Genomic DNA, 21,062 nt, shown 5'->3' with positions numbered 1-21,062 from the left:
GAACATTTCTTTGTGCCGAAAATTGTGTCCAGCTGTAAATACTTTTGTTTACTATATATATTTTCCATACGATTCTTAAAATTCCTCTAGCTTCTCCAAGTTAATCCTCGTCGTCGTACTCCGGCTCGTCGTACTGAAAGAATCCACCTCCACCGTGGTCGTCGGAAAGCTGAAAAGAACCACCACCCTGGGTCAACTCGAATTCCCTTTTCGCTCATTTAATAAAACTCACCGACAAAATCCCCGACATGAACGCGTAGCTGACCATGGCGATCGTGGCAAAGATGCCACTCACCACGTACCGCTTCTTCCGCTCGTACGGCGTGTCATCGTCCTTTTGCGTACCGTCGTGCTGCGTTGGCTTTGCGTTCGACTCCTCCTTTGGTTTGGACGACGTGCCATTGCTAGAAGACGAAGACGTCGACGACGACGCCGCCGCCGGGCTGTGGAAGCCCTCCTTGGCGAAGTAGATCGTCGTGATGCGGTCCACGTACCGGACTAGCTTCGTGCACTGCTTCAGGTGGTTCTGGAGGGCGTTGTTCGGCAGCGTTAGCTTCAGCAGCACCGAAAAGTACCCGTACAGCACGGCGTCGATCTCGGACGGGGTGTCACCGAACAGGAACTGGTTGTCGCCGAGCTTTTCCGCCACCCAGTTGATGCACTTTTTCGCGCTCAGAAGCATCTAGAAGGAAGAGGGCTTTTGTCAGGTTTGGTGGGTGCAACCACGAGTTTATATGGGTGATACTACTATACATTGTAGAAAAAGCAAAAACTGCTCGAATGGAAATGCTCCATTTGAAATTTAAGAATTTACATATTCAAATAATAAAATAAATAGAATTCATAATTTGAAATTGTCAAAACTTACAGACTTAAAAAACGTAAAAAAGTACGAATTATTAAAAATGTTACAATTGATTTTTTGTTAATTTTTAATTTTTTAAGAAAGTTCTTAAGTTATCAAATTATAATTTTTTTAAATTATTAGATTATTAAATTATTAAATTTTTAAATTATTTGATTATTATATTATAAAAATTATTAAATTATTAAATTTTTAAATTTTGAAAATTTTAAATTATTAAATTATTAAATTATTAGGTTATTGAATCATTAAATTATTAAATTATTAAATTATTAAATTATTAAATTATTAAATTATTAAATTATTAAATTATTAAATTATTAAATTATTAAATTATTAAATTATTAAATTATTGAATTATTGAATTATTAAATTATTAAATTATTAAATTATTTTTTGCCATTTTCTTAGTTCGGATCATTTTCGGAGTCATATTTTAATTTAGAGAAATTTAGAGAAGAAAATAATAGAAATTTCGTGTTTCGATTTTCCAGAGTAAAGTTTTGGCGAGAATTATCAAGCACTAAATACCTAGATTTTATAATTTATAGATTTATTTTATGGCTTTAATTTTTTAAAATTTTAGAATTTAATTTTTTTCTGAATCTGTTTTTAAAGCAACGATATTTAAAGTGTTGTAAAAAATGCTAATATTGTTTCAGAAATGGCAAAAAAGGTTCCATTCGATACACTGCCGTTCTACGCATAATTGTCCCATGTCATTTTTGGACGATTTTGACTTTTTATCATTTTTAAACTTAGTTTTACGTATACTTTCAGAAAAAACACATAAAATCTAGTACTTTGTTAGGAAACTCACCAAAATCAACACCAAGTCTGTTTGTCCCATCGTTGAACTTCTACGCATAATTGTCCCACCAAGTATTTTCTACCACGAAATCATAAATTTTACGAAGTATTTCATTTTGTTTACCTGTTTATCTTCGAGAGGATTACAAATAAGGGCGATACAATGTTAACCGGGGTGATTAGGGACATATAGGGCGAATAGAGACCTACGGGACAATTATGCGTAGAAACACAGAAATCGCTCGATAAATTTCAATCGCGTTTTTCTCAGATGCACTTTTTTGAACATGGGACAATTATGCGTAGAACGGCAGTACAGGTGCGATATGAATCCACAACTAATCAACGGTACTGATCCAAATGCATTCTGTATTATTCTTTTTTCGTTTAAAATTTCATTCATTATGTTACTCTCTTCTATGTTTGTCGCGATTTTTTTATATGGCGCGGATTTCGCGCGGATTGGGTTTTGGGGTCGGCGCGGATCTGGCGCGGATTTTTTCTCGACTTTTCCGTAACAACCCTGTTGATGCCTCAAAAACGCGTGGTGATTATTGAACTCAATCGAACTTGTTAGATCGTCATTTCTCAAAAAAAAAAAAAAAAGAAGGTGATTGACAAAAAAACATAATTTGTCTATTGAAGGTCGAGGCTGTTCAGTTGTAATTTCTTGACTTATTTCGACAAATTGCGACCGACGTTAAAAAAAAGTTTCCATAACATCTTACAATTTTGAAATAGAGTAATTCTGGAATTGTTTAGTTCAAAAATTCAAAATCGTAATACCTAAAAAAAATCGTGAATCCTAAATTTTATACATTCTAAGGCTGGTACAAATTTTATTTAAATTTTTTGTCAAAATTGGCCCGAAAAATCAGGGCCAAACAATTTTTTTGTTTCAAAAAACTACACAAAATTTAATGGAAATGTAAGTGCAATCAGCTAAAATTGATTTAAAATGCATTTCCCTGCATTTAAAATCATTTTTAGGATGTTTGGGTTGATTTAATCATCTTTTGATTTTTTGAAAATTTTCGATGTTTAGTATCGCAAAAAGTTATTTAATGCTTTTTTTTGTTTTCGTCAAATCTTACTTAAAAAAAATAATTGCAAAACAACTGAACTAGTGTAAAATGCATTTTAAAATACTTTTTGCATTCAAATGTTGAGACTATGGCTTGTTATTTAAATTTTTATTCGGCCTAGTATTAAAAAATAAGTTGAAATTTTTACAATAATAATTTTTAATTCTCAATTCCTTAAAATTTAAAATTGTAATGTTCTGAAGATTATAAATAATATTCTGAAATTTTGAATTGTAATATAATAAAAGTTTTAGAATTCCGATTTTTTCTAAGTTCAAGAGAAAATTATCGTATTTTTGGCAGGTTAAGGACTCGAGTCAAAAAAAAAAAAGAAATTTTTAGGCTGGAGATATCTCAAATTTGTTTTAAAAATAAGACTACCTTAAAAAAAACAAAACTAATACAATTTTCACAAAAAATTGAAAAAATCTGATAATTTAAAAACTTGTAACTCCAGAATTCTAAGATTCTAATTTTTCAAACACATTGAATCAGAAATTCAAATATTTCAAACCCAATCATAACAAAATAATCTTGTGTTCGGAAAACATTTCCTGAAAAGCATTCTTGTAAAAAATATTCTAAAATACAAAACTTTCTAAAATGTTAGATAATTTGTTTGAGGCCGTTGAAAATATGTTTCAAAGTTTATGTCACAACTGTACAAGTATATTTCTGGAGTTTTTTTTAAAAAGGACCTATAAACCAAATTTTAATTTTTTGCTTTTTGGGTGTTTTTAGAACCGCTTTGAGTCAGGGGTATTCAAAAACACCCAAAAAGCAAAAAATGAAAATTTGGTTTATAGGACCTTTTAAAAAAAAAACTCCAGATTTGGATATGAAACACAATAGTTTATAGGACCTTTCAGAAAAACTCTAAATCTCGGATTAGTTTTCAAAAAGCCGTAAAAGCCATTGGTAAACAAAGTCCTTTTTGCATCGGTATTCGAAATACTTACGAAAAACCAATATCAAAAATGCTCGAGATTGTTCATCTACACGTCCTTCAAGTGCCCCATACTTGAAATAAATGAAATTTTGTTTCATTTTCGAGAAAAACGAAAATTAGTGTCAGAGGTCAAAGTGGCTCTTACGGCTTTTTGAAAACTCACCCGAGAAATATTTATTATAATATTTTGTATGTACATATCTTAATATTTAAAAATAATGAAGTTCTAAGATACAAAAAATCGAAAATTTAAAATAATTCAGTGTATATCTGGAACTCTCTCTCTCTTTGAAATTGATTTTTTTTTTCCGGTTGATTTTTTGTTTGAAATCCCAGGTCTGAAGATTTAAAAAAACCTGATGTTTTAAATTTAAAAGTTCTGAAATAACTATTTTACCGAATCAAGTAGGTATTCCGAGCAAAATGCTTTTTATTGTTCACGGATAACGAAAAGATTTTCGTCGCGCTCGGTGCTTGTTTGCAACATATTTTAAATATCCTATTAGGCCGAGGCAAATATTTTTAAAAGTTTTTGTCCCTCGGCTCTGGCCGGAGTCGAGGGGGGGAGGGGGGGCAAAAAAATTAAAAAATATAAATATTAAAATAACATGCCATAGTTTCAACATTTGTATGGAAAAAGTGTATTTTACACTAGTTCAGTTGTTTTGCAATAAAAGTTTTCAAAAAATTTAAAATTTGACGAAAACAAAAATTTTAGCGATAAAAAAAACTTTAGCGATAGTAGACATCGAAAATTTTCAAAAAATTCAAAAGATTTTTAAATCAACCCAAACATGCTAAAAATGATTCTAAACGCAGGGGAATTCATTTTAAATTGATTTTAACTAATTGCAGTTAAATTTTCATAGAAATATTGAAGTTTTTTAACAAAAATATTTTTTTGCCCCCCCCCCCCCCGATTTTTCGGGCCAACTTTGGGGGGACAAAAACTTTAAATAAAATTTGTACCAGCCTTTTAGGACTGAAAATTTAAACCGTTTAAATAATTTTGTATTCGATATAATTATATTGAAAATCTAGAGTATCATCATCAATTTTCTGGCAAAACAATAAAAAAAACGATTTTTTTTTTTTTAAACATAAACCTCAAGAATAAAAATGTTTAAAACTGTTAATACATTCAATATTTAGGAATTCAAAAACCTCACAAATTTTTAAATACAAATATTAGAAAAAAATAAATCAAAAATTCTGGTTCAAAACAATTAAATTAAATTAAAAAAAATATCAAAAATTAAAATAATAAGATTCATAAATTATCGCAATTCGCAATTCGCAATTTTCAGTGTAAGAACGGGCCTTGACCGATCTTATGCACCAGGTTCCCGACGAACACGCACTGCCCTTACACCTACATCTCACCCTTGCTCTGAGTCAGTACGAGCAGCACGCTAGAACACGCTTTGAGTGTTCGTGCCAGGCATGCACACCTTCTTTTCCGGTTACGCATTTTAACTCGGCCGGGGGTGGTACATTACGTAGGGTTTGATGTAAGTATAAGCGCCTAACCATTTATAGTGTGCCTATCAACTTTCATTAAAGCAAAAACTGTTTTATTTTTAGTTTGAATTCAAAAACTTATTGTTATTTACTGTGTATTGTTTTCTCCTGAAATCTTCCCTATTGTTGAATCTGTTTATCTGTTGCTATTTCTTTTGTCGCGGTGTTTTGTTACAATTTTTGGTCCTAAGCATGTTATAAAAGTTTTTCAAAAATACAATAGTAATATTTGTGTTAATCCTTTAACCATTCCATAAATTGAGTAACGGCTCAAGTCTCACTTGTTTGAAAAAAAGAGTGAAGATTGAAAACAATAGACAGTAAAAGAGAATTTATTTTATAAAAATCAAGAATCAATAGTAAGAGAATGATGAGCGTTTTTTGAAGAATAAAAATGAGAAGCTAGATGTATTAGATGTAAAATTAGACAATAGTTAATAAATAGAGATACAAAACAAGCTTAGATTATACTAATGATAATTTATAGGACAGATAAAGAATTATTCACATAAATAAATTCGCAACAAAATCAAAAAAGATTAGGCGAATGATAAATAGACTTGATATTACTAGTACATTAAGGAAAAGTATATTTTTAAGGAAAAAAAAAAACAAAACAAAGTTTGTTACGGCAGTATTAATTGATAGAAAAGAGTGGAAAAGAGAGATGAGAGAATCAAAAGTTAGTAAAATTAAAATCAAATGTTGGATATTAAATAGAAGAATCAGTGAAGAATTGGAATTCAGAAGAGCAAAATAAAAATAGGAGATAGGTGATAGCTGAGAATGAAGAGAAGAGAAACCCCGTTGTGCGATGTTTCAGGTACATCCACAGCAGTTGACTCAACATACTGCGAATCAAAACAATACCGTCTACAATCACAAATTACTTCCCTTTCCCACATTGTCGCGCCCCTTTCTTTTAGCCGTCTCGACTCTGACCCGCGGTTGGTCAAAGGTTTACGATCCGTTTCCACAGGCCACCAGCTAGGTCATCATGAAAACCAAGCCAACGTGGAGGTAAGAAAATAGGACACTTGCAAGGAACCAGAGCTATACTGTCCTGATCAAGATAATTCGGATGATCTAACAGAACTACGGATGTAGTTAGTTACGCTCCTTCCAGGATGTTCCTTACGTGGACGTCAACCGAAGAGCACGCAACAAGGTCAGTGCCATTGCATGCTCTTAGGTATCAATCCTTGGCCTGCTAATAAGATTCATAAATTATCAAATAAAAAAATTCTGAAATTCTAGCACTAAAAAAAAAATATTGATGAAAAAATATATATTGAGCATGAGCATGAGCATGAGAGACCACCCATGGTTGTCCTTCTCCGTTGCTGAACAGGACCGTAATATCCTATCAATACAACCGACCATACGCTTGAACGATCTAATGGTGTTTCCCTTATCAACAGCATGTATGAATGCGTTGAAAAGATAAAACATCAAGATCATTAAAACTAGATCTGAAGCAAATAGGTAACAGTCATTGGCCACCAACGGCGCCCGCCATGTCAGTTTGTAGATCTCGGGGGATTGGGACGGGAATGTTAGTTAGCACAGGCTGCTACCAAGGGTGGGTTCTATACGATATCCACACCCCCACGTGTGCCGGAAAACTACTTCTACTTGGGATTTTGTTAGTGGGTAAGGGTAATGGCCAGGATTCAACATAGAGGATGATGATGCGACCCAATAATCAATAAATTTGGTTTAATAGTGTGATGTATTATGCATTCTCAAGGCAAACAGTCGGAGGATGCGGATGAGATTTTTCCCGGTTATTTGGTGTTGAGTTTAGCATAAATGATTCAATCTTAGGCAGCCGGCTGTGGAAAGATAAAACCAAATAAAATGCGAAAACGCGAAACCGCCCGGACCGAAAAACCCACACAATCGAAAACGGCAACGAAAATCCTGCGTGATAACCGCGACGCGCACCGTTCAAATTCTCCAAAGCAACTGTCAACATCGCGAAATCACCCGGGTCGAAATACACACACAATCGGGGGGGAAACAAAGACGGAAACGGCAACGAAAATCCGGCGTGTTGACCGCGACGCACACCGTTCAAATTCTCCAAAGCAACTGTCAACATCGCGAAATCACCCGGGTCGAAATACACACACAATCGGGGGGGAAACAAAGACGGAAACGGCAACGAAAATCCGGCGTGTTGACCGCGACGCACACCGTTCAAATTCTCCAAAGCAACTGTCAACATCGCGAAATCACCCGGGTCGAAATAAACACACAATCGGGGGGGAAACAAAGACGGAAACGGCAACGAAAATCCGGCGTGTTGACCGCGACGCACACCGTTCAAATTCTCCAAAGCAACTGTCAACATCGCGAAATCACCCGGGTCGAAATACACACACAATCGGGGGGGAAACAAAGACGGAAACGGCAACGAAAATCCGGCGTGTTGACCGCGACGCACACCGTTCAAATTCTCCAAAGCAACTGTCAACATCGCGAAATCACCCGGGTCGAAATACACACACAATCGGGGGGGAAACAAAGACGGAAACGGCAACGAAAATCCGGCGTGTTGACCGCGACGCACACCGTTCAAATTCTCCAAAGCAACTCTAAAAAAAAAAAAAAATATTGATGAAAAAATATATATTTTGAATAAACAAATCACGAATTCCAATTCTAAAATTTAGAAATTCAAACATACAAAAGTCAAGGAACTTGAAAATATTTATCTGAAATTAGCCGATATCCTCGTAAAAAATCACATCCGGATAATAAAAATACGAAATTTGTTTTTTTTTTTTCGAAATTGTCCGTAAGTTGTTTGATTTCTGAATTTGAATCTAAGGGCGGCAAAAATGGCAACAGTTTAAAATTTTAGATGTAATCTTAATGTATTTGAATTTTCAAATTTCAGAATTTGTTAAATTTCCAAATTGTGAATTTTATAATTTTCAAATCAAAGAAATTAATAATTTTTAATTATAATATAAAATTTTGTTTTATTGTTTATAACATTGAATTCTAAAATTTCTTAATTTTTTTTAATTGAATTAAAAGTTTAGAATGGCAGATAAGCTGTTAGTTTATTTTTATTATGCGGCAACTCATATTGAACTATTTTTCAGTTAAATTTAAGTTCCATGGAATGCATTGAATCATTCTTATTAAGTGGAGTAAAAATCTCGATTTTACGTAAGAATAATAAAAGTCTTTCGTTCAAGGTTTGGAAGTAAAAGAGACTAACTCACTTTCAAAAATAAGTAATAAGAAAAATAATTTCGATTCAGAACGTAAGATACCAAAATTTCATTCGTAATTTGTTGATTGAGGCAATCATTACTTTGATTGAGTCTAACAATCACCGTATACGTATATCACGTTTGATTTTGGGAGTAGCCAACCACACTGTTGCAACCACACGGTTCACCTACATCGGCCACGTCGTGCAGCTCGATCGAGTCCTCCAGGCAGAAGCCGGCCAGCGACCGAGTCAGCTCGTTCGTCTTCAGCACGTATTTCCGGGGGCAGTAAAAATTGAACGGAATCGGAATCCGCTTGGCGTACAGCATCCGCGTCGTGTCCACGTTCTTCGGGTCGCCCCACAGGCTGTACAGGAAGTACGGGTACAGGTTCTCGAACACGTACTGAATGCAACCGTTTATCACAATGAAGTTCTGCGTTTCGAGCTGCGCGTTCGCGTCGCAGCCACGCGACTGCAGGTGTTCGACGATCTTGGTGTAGCCGGCGATCTTACGGCCCGTGTCGGTCACCAGGTACGGCAGCATGCCGTCCGGCGAGCTGAACGGGTTCCCGTTGAAGTTGACCGTCACCTTGGCCTCGCTGAACTTGAGGTAGGCCTGTGGAAGCAAAGTGCTGTTCAAAACGTCAAGAAACCAGATCGATAAACAACTCACCAGAACCCGGGCACAGTCGTAATCAATCGTGGGCAGGCCCCACTCGCCGCGGTACACGTACAGCTCCATTAGTTCATTGATTGGAATGCAGATCGCGGTTGGTCACTTCCGGCGCACGGCAGGTTCTTCCGACGAGCAGATCCCTACCGCAATGTTTACATCGGTTGTGCAACAACAGGCAAACCACACTTTTCGCAGTGTTCCTTTCTGGGTTGACGTTTGTCGCTGTCAAACTTGGTCAAAACTACCGCAAGCTGGCAGCACTGCTTGCTACGATACGAACTGTCAAGCTGATCAAAACAGGAAAAAAAAGTTTGTCAACAGAAGAGAAAAATTAGGGTCGCTGTATTAAATTTCGATTTCCGGGTAAATTTCGACATTTTGTGAGAGAAAATGAACGTTTCCATCGAGCGTAAACGCACGGACTGTGCCGCCCTGCCGAAAGGTTGGCAGCGGGAGGAGGTTCTCCGGAAAAGTGGACTGTCCGCGGGAAAGGTCGATGTTTACTATTACAGGTGAGCTTCGCTGAGAAAATTACTTTGAAAATACATGAAAATCGTTTAAAATTATTAAATTGGTAGTTAAATGCATAAACATAAAAATTTACTAAATTAGGGGACGTTGGGGCAAAATTGAACCATTTGGCATAACTGGGACCATTTTACCGAACAGCAAAAAATAACCCATCCATTTTACCGAACGCTGCCCCCCCAAAACGCCAAAACATGACGCAGCCCAACCGGTAAGAAAATAGAAAGCAAACCCCAGCTGGCCCGCGTCCTCGGGGACACGATCGATCTGTCCACGTTCGACTACCAGGCGGGTCGCGTCGCGACGCACCTGATGCACAATGCCCTGAAGCGCAAGCTGGCCGGGTCCGGGTCCGGAAGTCCGACGCTTCCGCCGCCGGTTCCCATCTACAGCCAGCTGAGTTCGGGGTCGTCGGCGAGGCCGCACCAGGCGCAGCAACCGGACTACAGGTACCGGCTCGGTGGGGAGCCGGAAGTTGTTGATTTTGTTGGTTTTTGTTTCTTCCCCATTGTTTTCGTGGTTTTGTTTCGGAGCGAAATTGTCCACCCAGATTGGCCAGCCAGACTTCCGCGCGGGACGGGAAGGAAATCCAAAATGAATCGGAGGTTTTTTTTTGTCCAACTGACGTGTAAACGATAAGATTGTATCGTTTTTGCGTCACTTTTTACCGTTTTGTTGAACAACAGGTTGATTTTACCGAAAGATGATGAATTTTGTTATCGTTTTCAGTCGTGGAATGCGCGCCGATACGTCCCTCATTCCACCGATTCGTCAGACGGCGTCCATATTTAAGCAGGTGGGTTAGAAACCTGATAGAGTTCGACTCAACATTTGATCGTTTTATATCGTTTACAGCCGGTAACGGTTGTGCGGTCCCAGGACGGCGAGGGCAAGGTTAAGCGAGATCTGCAGCACGGCACACAGGTTAAGCCCAAACAGCTGTTCTGGGAGAAGCGGTTGGAGGTAAGTCGTTGACAATGGTGTCCAGGAAGGTCGGACTTTTCGCTACCTCAATGTAAAGTGGCCTTGCGCCATGACTCAAAACGGTCTAATGTCGATCAACATTGAGGTAACGTAAACTGTGACTCGCAAACTGTCAAATATAAATAAAAGGGGCCTAAGAGCAAGAGAAGTCAATTGACTAACCGATGCAGAACCAGATTTGGAACCGGCGACGTCAGATTGCTTTGAGTGATCATTAAACCCGAGCTTTTAACCCAACCCCGCAGAATCTGCGCGCCAACAACGTGTACAACGAGGAGATCGGCTCTCTCGAGCTTCCCAAGCGACTCAAATCCGTCGGTCCCGGCGTGAACGAGGCCACCGTCCTGCAGTCCCTCGCGACAGCTCTGCACCACAACACCCACCCGGTGACGGGACAAACCGCGTCCAAAACTTCACTCAATACGAACGCGGGGGTTTTTCTGAACCCGGACCAGCCGCTGATGCACGTGGCCACCGTCACCGAGGACGACATCAAGCGGCAGGAGGAGCGCGTTCAGTACGCCCGGCTGCGACTCCAAGAGGCGCTGCGGACGTAGAAACCTAAACTTCCGATGGTAAGACTAACTACATTTTATTACTCTTAAACTTCTTTTAGTGTGTAATTTTTGCTGCGTGTTTAGACGTGAGGAAATAAATTCCAACTTTTTGTACGGTAGCGAGTTGGCGGGAGTTCTTCGGATGAGATATCACGGCCTCTGAACACAACAAGACCCTTTAGGCTTACATGTTTCTTTATTTATGTTTCTTGGTCATCTACTTACTATTCTAACATCAATATATCTTTAAATTTGGAATTTGGTGATTGAAAATGCAATTTTGTTGTGTGTGCGATCAGTACATCTCTAGTTCTGTCCGCCCCGTTGCTCTCTATCTTTGGCGCATTTCTTGATGATCCGCTGGAAGTTCCACTGGATCAGCAGTCCAACCATGCGCAGCGGTCCCAGCAGGTAGAACTGCAGCACGCACAGTACCGGTCCCTTCCACGGTGCCATCCCGACGCACAGGATGCTCAAGATCCAGCTCTCCAGTCCCATGATCGAAAAGAACGATCCCTTCAGCGCATCGTGCACAATCCGACGGCCAACGTCCTCGGGCTTCGCCAGCCCACCAGATCCGGAAATGATCCTGGTCTCCTCGGGTTTCGACTGGTTTTCACGCTCGAAGCCAGGCGTATCCGTGTCGGCAGGAAGTGCCAACGTAACCGTAACTCCGCGATGCTTGGCCTCCATGGCAATGGTTTCGGCAAGGCCTCGAAGGGCAAACTTCGACGCTGCGTACGCTCCGTAACCGTAGATCCCGACCAGCGCAGCTTGGGACGCGGTTATCACGATGATGCCCTCCTTGGCGGCCTTCATCTTGGCCAGAACGTACCGAGTGGGGAAGAACGTCGCGAAGTAGTTCACGTCCATAAGGAGCCGGGCGTCCTCGGGGGTCGTGTCTTCGACGGTTCCACAGATGGCCATTCCAGCGCAGTTGACCAGCATGAAGATCGGCTGACCGGAGGATTGTTCGATCTCCTTGAGGGCGCTCTCCACCGACTCGTAACTCTTGGCTAGATCAACCGATCGGAACTCGATGCGTTGATCCTCGCGAGTCTTATAACCCAGCAGCTGTTCTTTGGCCTTCTCTGTAGAGAAAACATGAAAATTAGCTCTATATCGTCCGATAATGCTAACACAGTGCTGATTTAATGCTAAATTTTAGTGCTTACCCAGCAGCTTAACATTCCTGGCCACGATGGTCACGTTAGCGCCCAACCGGACACATTCGGCCGCCGCCCAGAGGCCAATGCCGCTGGAGCCGCCCGTCACCAGGACGTGGCGGCCGCGGATGTTGGTGCGCGGCTTGCGGGATACCAGGTAGAACACAAGGCCGTGCACGAACGCGATTCCCAGCACGGTCAGGATGATTTCGGTTTGGTGCTCCATGACTAATCGATACGGTTGATGTTTGAAGAAGATGCTGGATTGAGGAAATTGGTTTGATAAGGGGGATAAGAAGGAAGGTTTTTTTTGGGTTGGGTCAAATCGGTTTCTTGTGGTACTTACAGGTAAGGGATTGTCGTAAGGATTGTATCGGTGGGACTAGAATACCATAACAACTTGTTCACATTACATTAAGTAAACATTGAAAAATACTTTCTTAAAAAAATCTCGAAAAACAAGCTTGTACAAGTTTTTCTGCGCCGGCTTTCGAGAAAGCGCAATGACAGATAAGCCATTTGTTTTTGTTACTGTGCGTTCTGGCTGCGTACTTTACAGTAAGCTGCGTTCCACTTTCCGAACCGGTTCATATACATTGTTAGAGCGACCAAGAATGTTGACAATCTGCTTCGACTTTCAACTTTATTTTTTGTCTTTTTTTCTTTTATTTGCAGGTTGATGCATCTCAGCGAATTCGACTTAACCAGGGACGAGTCAGAAATGTTATGTTAGGATCATTCTCAATAATGCCTTCAACCTGAACAGTCCCGGTCCTAGAGGCCCAACTCTCCAGTAAAACGTGCAACCCTTACGTTGATGGAAAGAAATCTGTAACGTGACGTTAAGCTGGTGCCAAGTGACAACGAGGTCACGAATCCTTGGACAAGAAGCTGATAGAAACGAGAATTTAAAAAGAAAAATGATCCACAAAAGTGACCGGAAGAGTTCCGCCATTGACGTAAGCAAGCAGTGGCATAACCTCACTTTTGGCACCCTCATCAAACGTCAAACCAGTACAAAATCGTCAATCCAACTGGAATCCGAAACTGGACTCGTAGAAAAATCCAGAATATCCAGAATCTTTCGAAAAGTTCGCTTCATCGATTCAAAGCGCTTCATCGACGAACCGCGGTTGAACCGCTTCCCCGCTGACACCAATACAAACCCCACGGCGCGCGTGTAAACACAGCCGCCCTGCGCCAGTGTTGGTGCCATCAAAACAACACACAAGATCTGAGGGCTGGCAGCACTGGTCGATAAAAATTTTTACGATACACACACAGTGTCGTCGTCCCCGTCGTCATCGAGTCAAGTCAAGCCACCGTCGTGCTATAGTAGTAAAGTGCGAGAGACCCCCGAAAAAAAAGAAGTGATTTCTCGTGTCGTGTCGCGCTCAAGAACCTGGAAAAAGTCGGATTAATACGGTGCGAAACCCGGTTCCGGTGGTGTCCGCGGAGGTTGCGTCGCGAGTGGTTCCCGGGCGCGGCGGTGATCCGGTAGAAATCGGAGCAGATTGTGCAAAAAAAAAGTGAGTCTCCGTTTTTTTTAAGGTGGAACCTCTCTCCAGCTTGTGGGAGCTCGGAGGGGCGTGCTGGGGCAGGTGACGGAACGCGGGAGTGTCACCCCGAGTGAACCTGGAACGCGAGTTGGGTTTGGCAGCAGGAAGTGCGTTTCCGGAAACAGGTGTTTGGCGGTGGATTGCCCGGAGAGATTCCGGAAGGTTTGAAAAAGGTGCCCGAAAGTTTTGAAGAGGGCAAGGGGAAAGCCAACAAGAAGGTGTCTGGCAGCGACCCAGGCCACGGCCAATGTGTCATTAAGAGAGGGAAGAGAAGCGCAAGAGTGAAAAGGAAGAAAGTGGTTCCAAAAATAGTGGAAAGTGGATCTCTTCTGGGAGTGTTTTTTTTTTCTGGGGTAGGCGGATCTGAGGCGGATCCCGAAGGAGAGCACGACACATCGGAGACACCTTCCAGACGGTTCCCGGATTGCGCTGCCAGTTGTCATCGGGTTGTATGTGTTTGTGTGCCAGAATCGCGGAATTCTTTAAGGTTAGTACCTCGTTCTGGGGCCTCAAGATATTTCAAGAATTTCAAGGGACTTTGAGTAGATTATTTTTAACGTGCATTGACTTGGCCTGACTTGATCTTATGCTAAACAGCCCAAGAAAAGCTGGTGAAATTTCACGGACGGACAGGTCATGGCCTTAAAAATTGCAGCATCCCACACTCCACGAGATGAAAAACTCTCTCATCTATATAACACATCGAAATCTTCGAGAAAAGCTATATGTAAATAAGAGCAATAATTTTTGTTTTCGTTTTTTCGCATTCGCTTCCTTCCAAGCGACACACAGAGAGCTCACTCACTCTGAAAAATAATCAATTCACACCTTTTCTAGTGAGTGAAGCATCCTTGAAAAATTAAATAATTCATCTAAAATTTAATCATTAAACATTTTCCATGAAAAACCAAACAAGAAAGAATTCGAAAAAAAATTATGTTTAAATTTCATATTAAAAAAAGCCCAAAAATGTCGTATTTTTGTACCCTTTCATATGTGTTGGTGTGTCAAAAGTGGGGCCCCGCGTGATGTGTCAAAGTGGTGTTTGTTTTGGTTTCACTACGACGACGACGACGGCAACGATGGGCGAGCGAAGGCTGGATCTGTTATTGTTGTTGGTGGAGCTGTTTACCAACACAGAGATGCGAGGAGGGCAGTTGGCAAAGTTGGGTGTTTGTGACGGGCTTTTAGCTGAAGTAGCATATTTTATATAGTTTTACAAGGTAATTTTTGTTTATTAGATTCTTGAGTTAATGGATTTTTTCAATTCATTTTATAAATTGATTATGGAAATATTTGCTTGCTACATATTGTCAAGTCCTTTGACGACATTTCGAAAAGTTCAACTTTTCAGAATTTTTTTTTTGCGCTTCATACCGTTGTGAAAGTTTAATCTTTTTGCAACTAAAATGTATTGCATAATGATTTTTTTTAAGTTTAGGCACATAAAAAAGCGGTAAAGTGTGACTAAAAAAGAAAAGCAAAGTATATATTTTTGACAGATCTAAACGGTCAGAGACCACAGATCGGGAGAGAAGAAAAACTAGAAGAAAACATCGATAATCCTAATTATAATCGCTTAGGACCTTTTGAAAACTTATCTGAAGATTCTCAATTTTTTGCCTTTCAATTTTAACAGTATTACATCCGAATTTCCTTGTTTAATTGTGTAAATATAATTGTTTAATTTGTTTTTGTAAATTACGCAGGAAATCTGATTTTTATTTTATTTGCCTGGCTATTGTATTCGACTGTATTTTAGCTCAAAGCATTTTTGAAAAGAAGTTTCAACTGAAGTTGTATCCTAGGTTTAATATTTTTTTAGCTATTCAAAAAAATGTTTTCTTTTACAAAGTCAATTTCAAGCACTGATATAACAGATTGTTTAATAAATAGATTTTAATATTATCAAAACTTTTTAAGTTTGCGTTCTTTTGAAAACTAACCCGAGGATTGGATCTTTTTCATATTTCTGTTGAAAAGGCCGCACATAAATTCAATAAATTGGTATTTTTGAAACTATGTTCGGCTTATATATTAAATAAAGATAAACGTTCTTCAAAACTGACGAATTCACTTGAAATTCAGTTGGAAATGTCTCAATGTCTGATTAAGAGTTTAGTAATGTCTGTCCTTGTTTAAAATTAGCAAAAAAAAAAAGTTTTACAGCTTTAAAGATTAAAATTTTCATGGATAAAATATCGTAGCAATTTAGAAACATAAAAGCAAATGAGAAAAAAATCCTAAACGAACTAATTTTTTGCCAAAAGTCTATTTATTATTGAATTTTAGGTTTAAAATTTTTGATATCTAATATTATTTTTTAGAAACAAACATTAATTGCAAATTAAAGTGGGAGGACAAAAACTTGCAACAATTTGCAGTGGCCTAATGGAGAAAAAATCTATTTGTTCCATTCCGTCGTGAAACTATTGAAAATCAGGGTGGCCACTCAAGTCGGGAAATCGGGAAAGTCGGGAATTCGCCAAAATCCGCCAAAAAACGGGAAAAAGTCGGGAATTCATGATTTTTTGTCGAAAAGTCGGGAAAAGTCGAGAATTCTAAGCATACTTGTTTGAAAATTATTTTTTAACTCTTGAATAATTATGTTATATTTTGTATATTTTTTAAATTAAATTCACTAAATTCTGCTTTAGTAACTTACTTTAAATTTAAGGTTCCTTTCACAGGGTGGAATTCTGAAAGAAAAATTCGAAAAGCTTTTTACGATTTTAAAAAATGAAAACAATACTCAAATTGAAAAAAAATTAATTCTAGAAATTTTGAGTTAAAATATGTTTAAAGAATTTGATTCCTCAAACATTTCACATAAAATAGGTGGTAAAAAATTGAATCTTATCAAAATGAATCAAAAATGAAAAAATGGAACGGTTAAATACTGACAACCAGATGACTCAACATTTATTAAAAAATTCTATATCAAAATTTAAAAAAAATAAATGGATTACCAAGTTTCATTTCAACATTTTTTAAACGAATTCCAAGATATTTTCTGAATTCTTTGAAAAAATAATAAATGCAATAATGTTTGAAGCGTTTAAAAAAAAATATTTTCAGATATCTTTAACTTTTTGCCGTTTCCAGGTGAAACGAAGTATCAAAAACTAAACGTTTGTAATATAAAAAAAATCATTGAAATTAGAAGTACTGTTAAGCTTTCGGTTATTTTTCAAAGACCAATCGTTAATGTTTCTACTCTGAATCAAAATGATGAGTGCTTCCATTTTTGAAGTAGTTTTTTTTTTAGAAATTTGTTGATGAGTTTTTGTTTTTTGTTGGAAATCATTCTTTAGATAAGAAATGGCTACTATTTGAGTTTCTGCAAAAATCGGAAAAAATCACCTATTTGAAAATGGGATTTGAGTGGTCACCCTGTATTTACTTGTCCTGTCATTCTCGAACGGCAAGGTAAACTTTTCAGCACTTGTATCGAAAAGTAATTCCTTTCAATACTGTTTTAGTTTGACCGGTAAATTGACTAAACACATGGACATTCGATTTCAGAGTGTTTTTTTGGAATTACAAAAAAAAAGTTTGCACCTCGTTTCAAAACATGATCTTAAAAAAAATTGAAAAAACCTCTTTGGATAAATTTACGATTCGTGCTGAAAAAATCTTCGCTTGCTACTTTTTGCATAAACTACTTTTTTAAAATTTCTCATCAAAAAGTTACTTAAAAATTCTTTTTTATCGATATTTAACATGGAAATAAAATAATTGATTAGACATTGTTCACCAGAAAGCTTGTTATTTTCATGTGTCAAAATTAACATAGAAATTAATGTATTCAATTGAGAAATTTATTTTTTTTTGGGTCAGCTTATATTTTTTTGCGTTCCTTATTAGGTTTTACAGCGTGACGTCACGAGCGCACACGCACACACATTTTTGCTGAGACACACGTGCAAAAAATGTAAACAGTGCAGCCAAGCTGTCAAATTTCTAACCTAAAAACCGAGTCGGCGTAAAACCTAATAGAGATCAAAATTCATGTTGAAACTGTTCTAGCTGTACATTTATTTTATCTAGGAAAGCAGCAATGGAAGAATCATCATCAAAAGAAAATCTTTTGCAGCTCGCCATAGAGTTATCTACGTGCGCATGTATTGCGTGTACGTACACGAAAAAGATTGAGGTTAAATTTTGTACCAGCCAGCAAAACAAATGGAGTGCTAGTGTGCGTGAGATCACCCTTAGATAACTCTATGAGAGCTAATCGAAAGAGAACATGGCTCTCCTCTCTTGCGCACGTAAGATCGGTAAAAGGAATCTACATCTCTTTCACTACTACACTTGCAGGTGTAACGTCACACGTTAAAAAATAACCACATTTTTGTAGATGGGCAATGATGTAAACAAAACGAAATTGAATAATTCAAGTGGCGCTAACAATGAGATTCACAAAAACTCTTCAACTGATTGATTTTCTTCGTGAAGTTCGGGAGCGATTTTCTTTTGCGTGTTTGGCCTCCTCTCTCTCTTTCGTGGGTGAAGAAAGTTCGCCAGCGAAATGGTAGTTTATGAAACAAGTTGCAAAAAAAAAACAAAAATATTTTTGCAGTACGAGCCGTACATTTATCCAAAGAGGTTTGCTGAAAAAATTGCAACGAGTTACTTACTAGTTTTTTTTTCAATTTCGACAAATTCTTTTCAAATGAATTTTTTTGTTAAACATCCATGTGTTAAGTTAATTCACCGTTCATAACTAAAAAAATACTGAACATGTTACTTTTCGACACTAGTGCTGAAAATGGGACTTTCCAGCACTGGCATTGAAAGTTTTTAATTTTCCATTCTGTTATTTTTGGTAGATAAAAGTAGGCCGTTTCGTAGCTCGAGAATGACAGGAAAAGTAAGGAGTTTCACGACCGAATTGTAATTTTTTTTTGCAATTCCACTGTTAAACTTTCAACTTTTCCTGTCCTTCTGGAGAAACGAAACGGCCTACTTTTCCATACCAAAAATAACAGAATGGAAAATTAATACTTTTCAATAACAGTGCTGAAAAGTTCTACTTTCGAGGGTTAACAATTAAACCAATAGTTTATTAAATATTTTTTCAAACATTTTTCAATCGGATTCCTTTTCAAGTGTAACGCATATCCGCTACACTTTTGAACTCGAACACTACCAAACACAGCCCACTGACTTTTCAGTGCATCTGTATTGTTGTTCAGGATGCAGTCAGTTGCATCCTTTCTCTATATTTACAGTTACTGATGTGTGTGTGTGTGTTTGTGTGCGACCCCTTAAAATAAGCTGCGGCTGCTGCATCGATTGCACATTTCGACGATGACGCGAAAAACGATCCCCGGCAAACCGAAACACCGGTATAGCGAGTAGTACGTACTCCTCCACGTTGACCCGACAGTGTGGAGTACTCGCAGCTCGCGGTTGTGGCGTGCGCACACCGGTTCTTCCAAGAAGGGGACAGAAGGGGGGGCGGTAGGGGGTCCATTCTGGAAAACTAGTTAGACTATTGCCCAGCATCCGATGCAACGCCAGAATGTGTCGATGACCAAAATGTGACGATGAATTTGAGCTCTAGTGTTTCCCAACGAGGAGGAGGACACATGAGCGCATGTCCTGCCGTTTGCATTCCGGAACACAGCCATGGAGTTGGGAGAGGGAAGGGAACGGGACATACGCACCACCCGATAGCGCGTAAGTTCGACACACGACGAAGGATTATCGGAACGAGCTTGTGTGTGGGTCCTGCTGGTTACGCACATACTGCGCCGGTCAGTTTTTGGACAGTACAGCAAATTGTTATTGCTGTTGGCAGTCAGTCAGTACTTGCGTACACGCAATAATGGCGCTGCAACTGTGGACGCACTTCCTGGAAATGAGGATAATTTGGGTACGTTTCAGAATTCGTTGACGTCATCAAAAATGGATTTTTTTCCAACTGAAATATGTTAGAGAAATTTTTAAGTTTTCCTTTTTCTAGTACAAATATATATTTAAAAAAATTTGTCAATCTTTATTAATATGTAATTTGTCATTTTAACGTGCATTTTAATATTTTTTTTCAAGACGATACTTGCAAAGTTGTTTGTAATGATTAAAGTTCAGAATTGATTTCCATGCAAATTAAAATTTTAAAATTATTTTGACCTAATGTCCCATATAAAATTTCATGCGATAATTTGGTTACATTTGATGTGGGAGAATTCCAAGCGTACTATGTGAATGGGACAATTTTAGTTTTTAAACTACAAGTTTATCTTCTTTTGGCTCATTTACATTATTTTGCTTGATTTTTTGGGCTTGTTAAAATTGGGCTGTTCAAATTCTCCATAAATAATTAATTTTTGTAACATATTTTATATAAACTGATATTGAGTAATTCTCTAAGTTTTCGCAGATTGACTTATCTGTATTTTTTTTTTATTTTAATGAAACTTTGAAACTAAGTAATGAAACAAAATGGGCATGTGCATATTGGAAAATCTGTATCTTGAGAAGGGATTTCTGATCGATAAGATGTTTCCAGCAATGTTGTAGGTTTTTATCAGGACTTTTCAGAAAGAAATAGCCCCAAGTAACATTTTTAAACCAACTAGCCACCACCTAGTTTTATTAGGGTTTTATGGTAGCATCTTGATTGCTTAATAGCTTTATTTGGGCATGCACCGCAACCAATAAGCAAGAGCTAATTAGTAGGTTCTAACAAGGTTTTATGACTCGGACATAAAACCTTCTGACAATAAAAGCTAAATGGCTTTCAATAAGGTTTTATGAATGTTTTAAGAGAGTCTTGAAAACCAAATGGCAATGTCATGCCAAACGGTTTTATCGCATGCTTCTTTAAAACCAAGAGTGTTTTAGCTGTCAAGTGCCATTAGGCATGCAAAAAGCCTAATTTAAACCACAAGCTCCTGAAAAAGCTTTTAACGCGGCTAATTAGCAGTGCATAAATATAGCGCTAAACGTGTGTTCTGATTGAATGTGATTGACCGCCTTCTTGGTAGAACAAATTTTGAACCGAGAAATATGATTTAAATTTCACAAAAACACTCATTTATGCTGAATTTCTGATATAATTATAATAGCTTAAAAATAATTTGATTTTTTTTTCAAAGAACTGCAATAATAGTAGTTTATGC

At 38.1% G+C, this 21,062-nt stretch overlaps 3 protein-coding genes across 4 annotated transcripts; 1 reads left to right on the top strand and 2 right to left on the bottom strand.

Moving 5' to 3' along the window:
- Positions 1-39: 39 nt before the first annotated feature.
- LOC120420480 (metaxin-1 homolog) lies at positions 40-9,348 on the bottom strand. The gene is made up of 4 exons (XM_039583520.1): positions 9,136-9,348; positions 8,653-9,078; positions 233-682; positions 40-169 (listed from the first exon to the last, which is right to left on the bottom strand). Exons 1-4 carry the CDS (start codon positions 9,202-9,204, stop codon positions 101-103), a joined length of 1,014 nt encoding a protein of 337 aa, XP_039439454.1. The 5' UTR covers positions 9,205-9,348; the 3' UTR covers positions 40-100.
- A 30-nt stretch (positions 9,349-9,378) lies between these two features.
- On the top strand, positions 9,379-11,326 carry LOC120420482 (methyl-CpG-binding domain protein 3). 2 transcript variants are annotated; one of them, XM_039583522.1, is made up of 5 exons: positions 9,379-9,650; positions 9,870-10,115; positions 10,396-10,462; positions 10,522-10,629; positions 10,896-11,326. In XM_039583522.1, the coding sequence occupies exons 1-5, from the start codon at positions 9,529-9,531 to the stop codon at positions 11,205-11,207; spliced, it is 855 nt and encodes a 284-aa protein (XP_039439456.1). In that variant the 5' UTR covers positions 9,379-9,528; the 3' UTR covers positions 11,208-11,326. The 2 variants fall into 2 exon arrangements, with proteins under 2 accessions (XP_039439456.1, XP_039439457.1); XM_039583523.1 differs by lacking the exon at positions 9,870-10,115.
- Positions 11,327-11,384: 58 nt separating this feature from the next.
- On the bottom strand, positions 11,385-12,894 carry LOC120420481 (3-ketodihydrosphingosine reductase). Its single transcript, XM_039583521.2, has 3 exons — positions 12,720-12,894; positions 12,383-12,633; positions 11,385-12,298 (listed from the first exon to the last, which is right to left on the bottom strand). Exons 2-3 carry the CDS (start codon positions 12,597-12,599, stop codon positions 11,514-11,516), a joined length of 1,002 nt encoding a protein of 333 aa, XP_039439455.1. The 5' UTR covers positions 12,600-12,633; positions 12,720-12,894; the 3' UTR covers positions 11,385-11,513.
- Between the last annotated feature and the right edge of the window lie 8,168 nt (positions 12,895-21,062).

Source organism: Culex pipiens, chromosome 3 (assembly GCF_016801865.2).
Source record: "Culex pipiens pallens isolate TS chromosome 3, TS_CPP_V2, whole genome shotgun sequence".
NCBI lineage: Eukaryota > Metazoa > Arthropoda > Insecta > Diptera > Culicidae > Culex > Culex pipiens.
Note: the sequence above shows the minus strand (reverse complement) of the source record. Positions and strands in the feature narration are given on the sequence as shown.

Excerpts from the sequence above, each read along its gene's own strand:
- LOC120420480 (XM_039583520.1), bottom strand. The coding sequence starts at position 9,204 with ATGGAGCTGTACGTGTACCGCGGCGAGTGGGGCCTGCCCACGATTGAT. Across the intron at positions 9,079-9,135 it reads ACGACTGTGCCCGGGTTCTG|GCCTACCTCAAGTTCAGCGA; the intron begins GTGAGTTGTTTA and ends TTGCTTCCACAG. Across the intron at positions 170-232 it reads TCATGTCGGGGATTTTGTCG|CTTTCCGACGACCACGGTGG; the intron begins GTGAGTTTTATT and ends GGTTCTTTTCAG.
- LOC120420482 (XM_039583522.1), top strand. The coding sequence starts at position 9,529 with ATGAACGTTTCCATCGAGCGTAAACGCACGGACTGTGCCGCCCTGCCG. Across the intron at positions 9,651-9,869 it reads GTCGATGTTTACTATTACAG|CCCAACCGGTAAGAAAATAG; the intron begins GTGAGCTTCGCT and ends AACATGACGCAG. Across the intron at positions 10,463-10,521 it reads CGGCGTCCATATTTAAGCAG|CCGGTAACGGTTGTGCGGTC; the intron begins GTGGGTTAGAAA and ends TATCGTTTACAG.
- LOC120420481 (XM_039583521.2), bottom strand. The coding sequence starts at position 12,599 with ATGGAGCACCAAACCGAAATCATCCTGACCGTGCTGGGAATCGCGTTC. Across the intron at positions 12,299-12,382 it reads CAGGAATGTTAAGCTGCTGG|AGAAGGCCAAAGAACAGCTG; the intron begins GTAAGCACTAAA and ends TTTTCTCTACAG.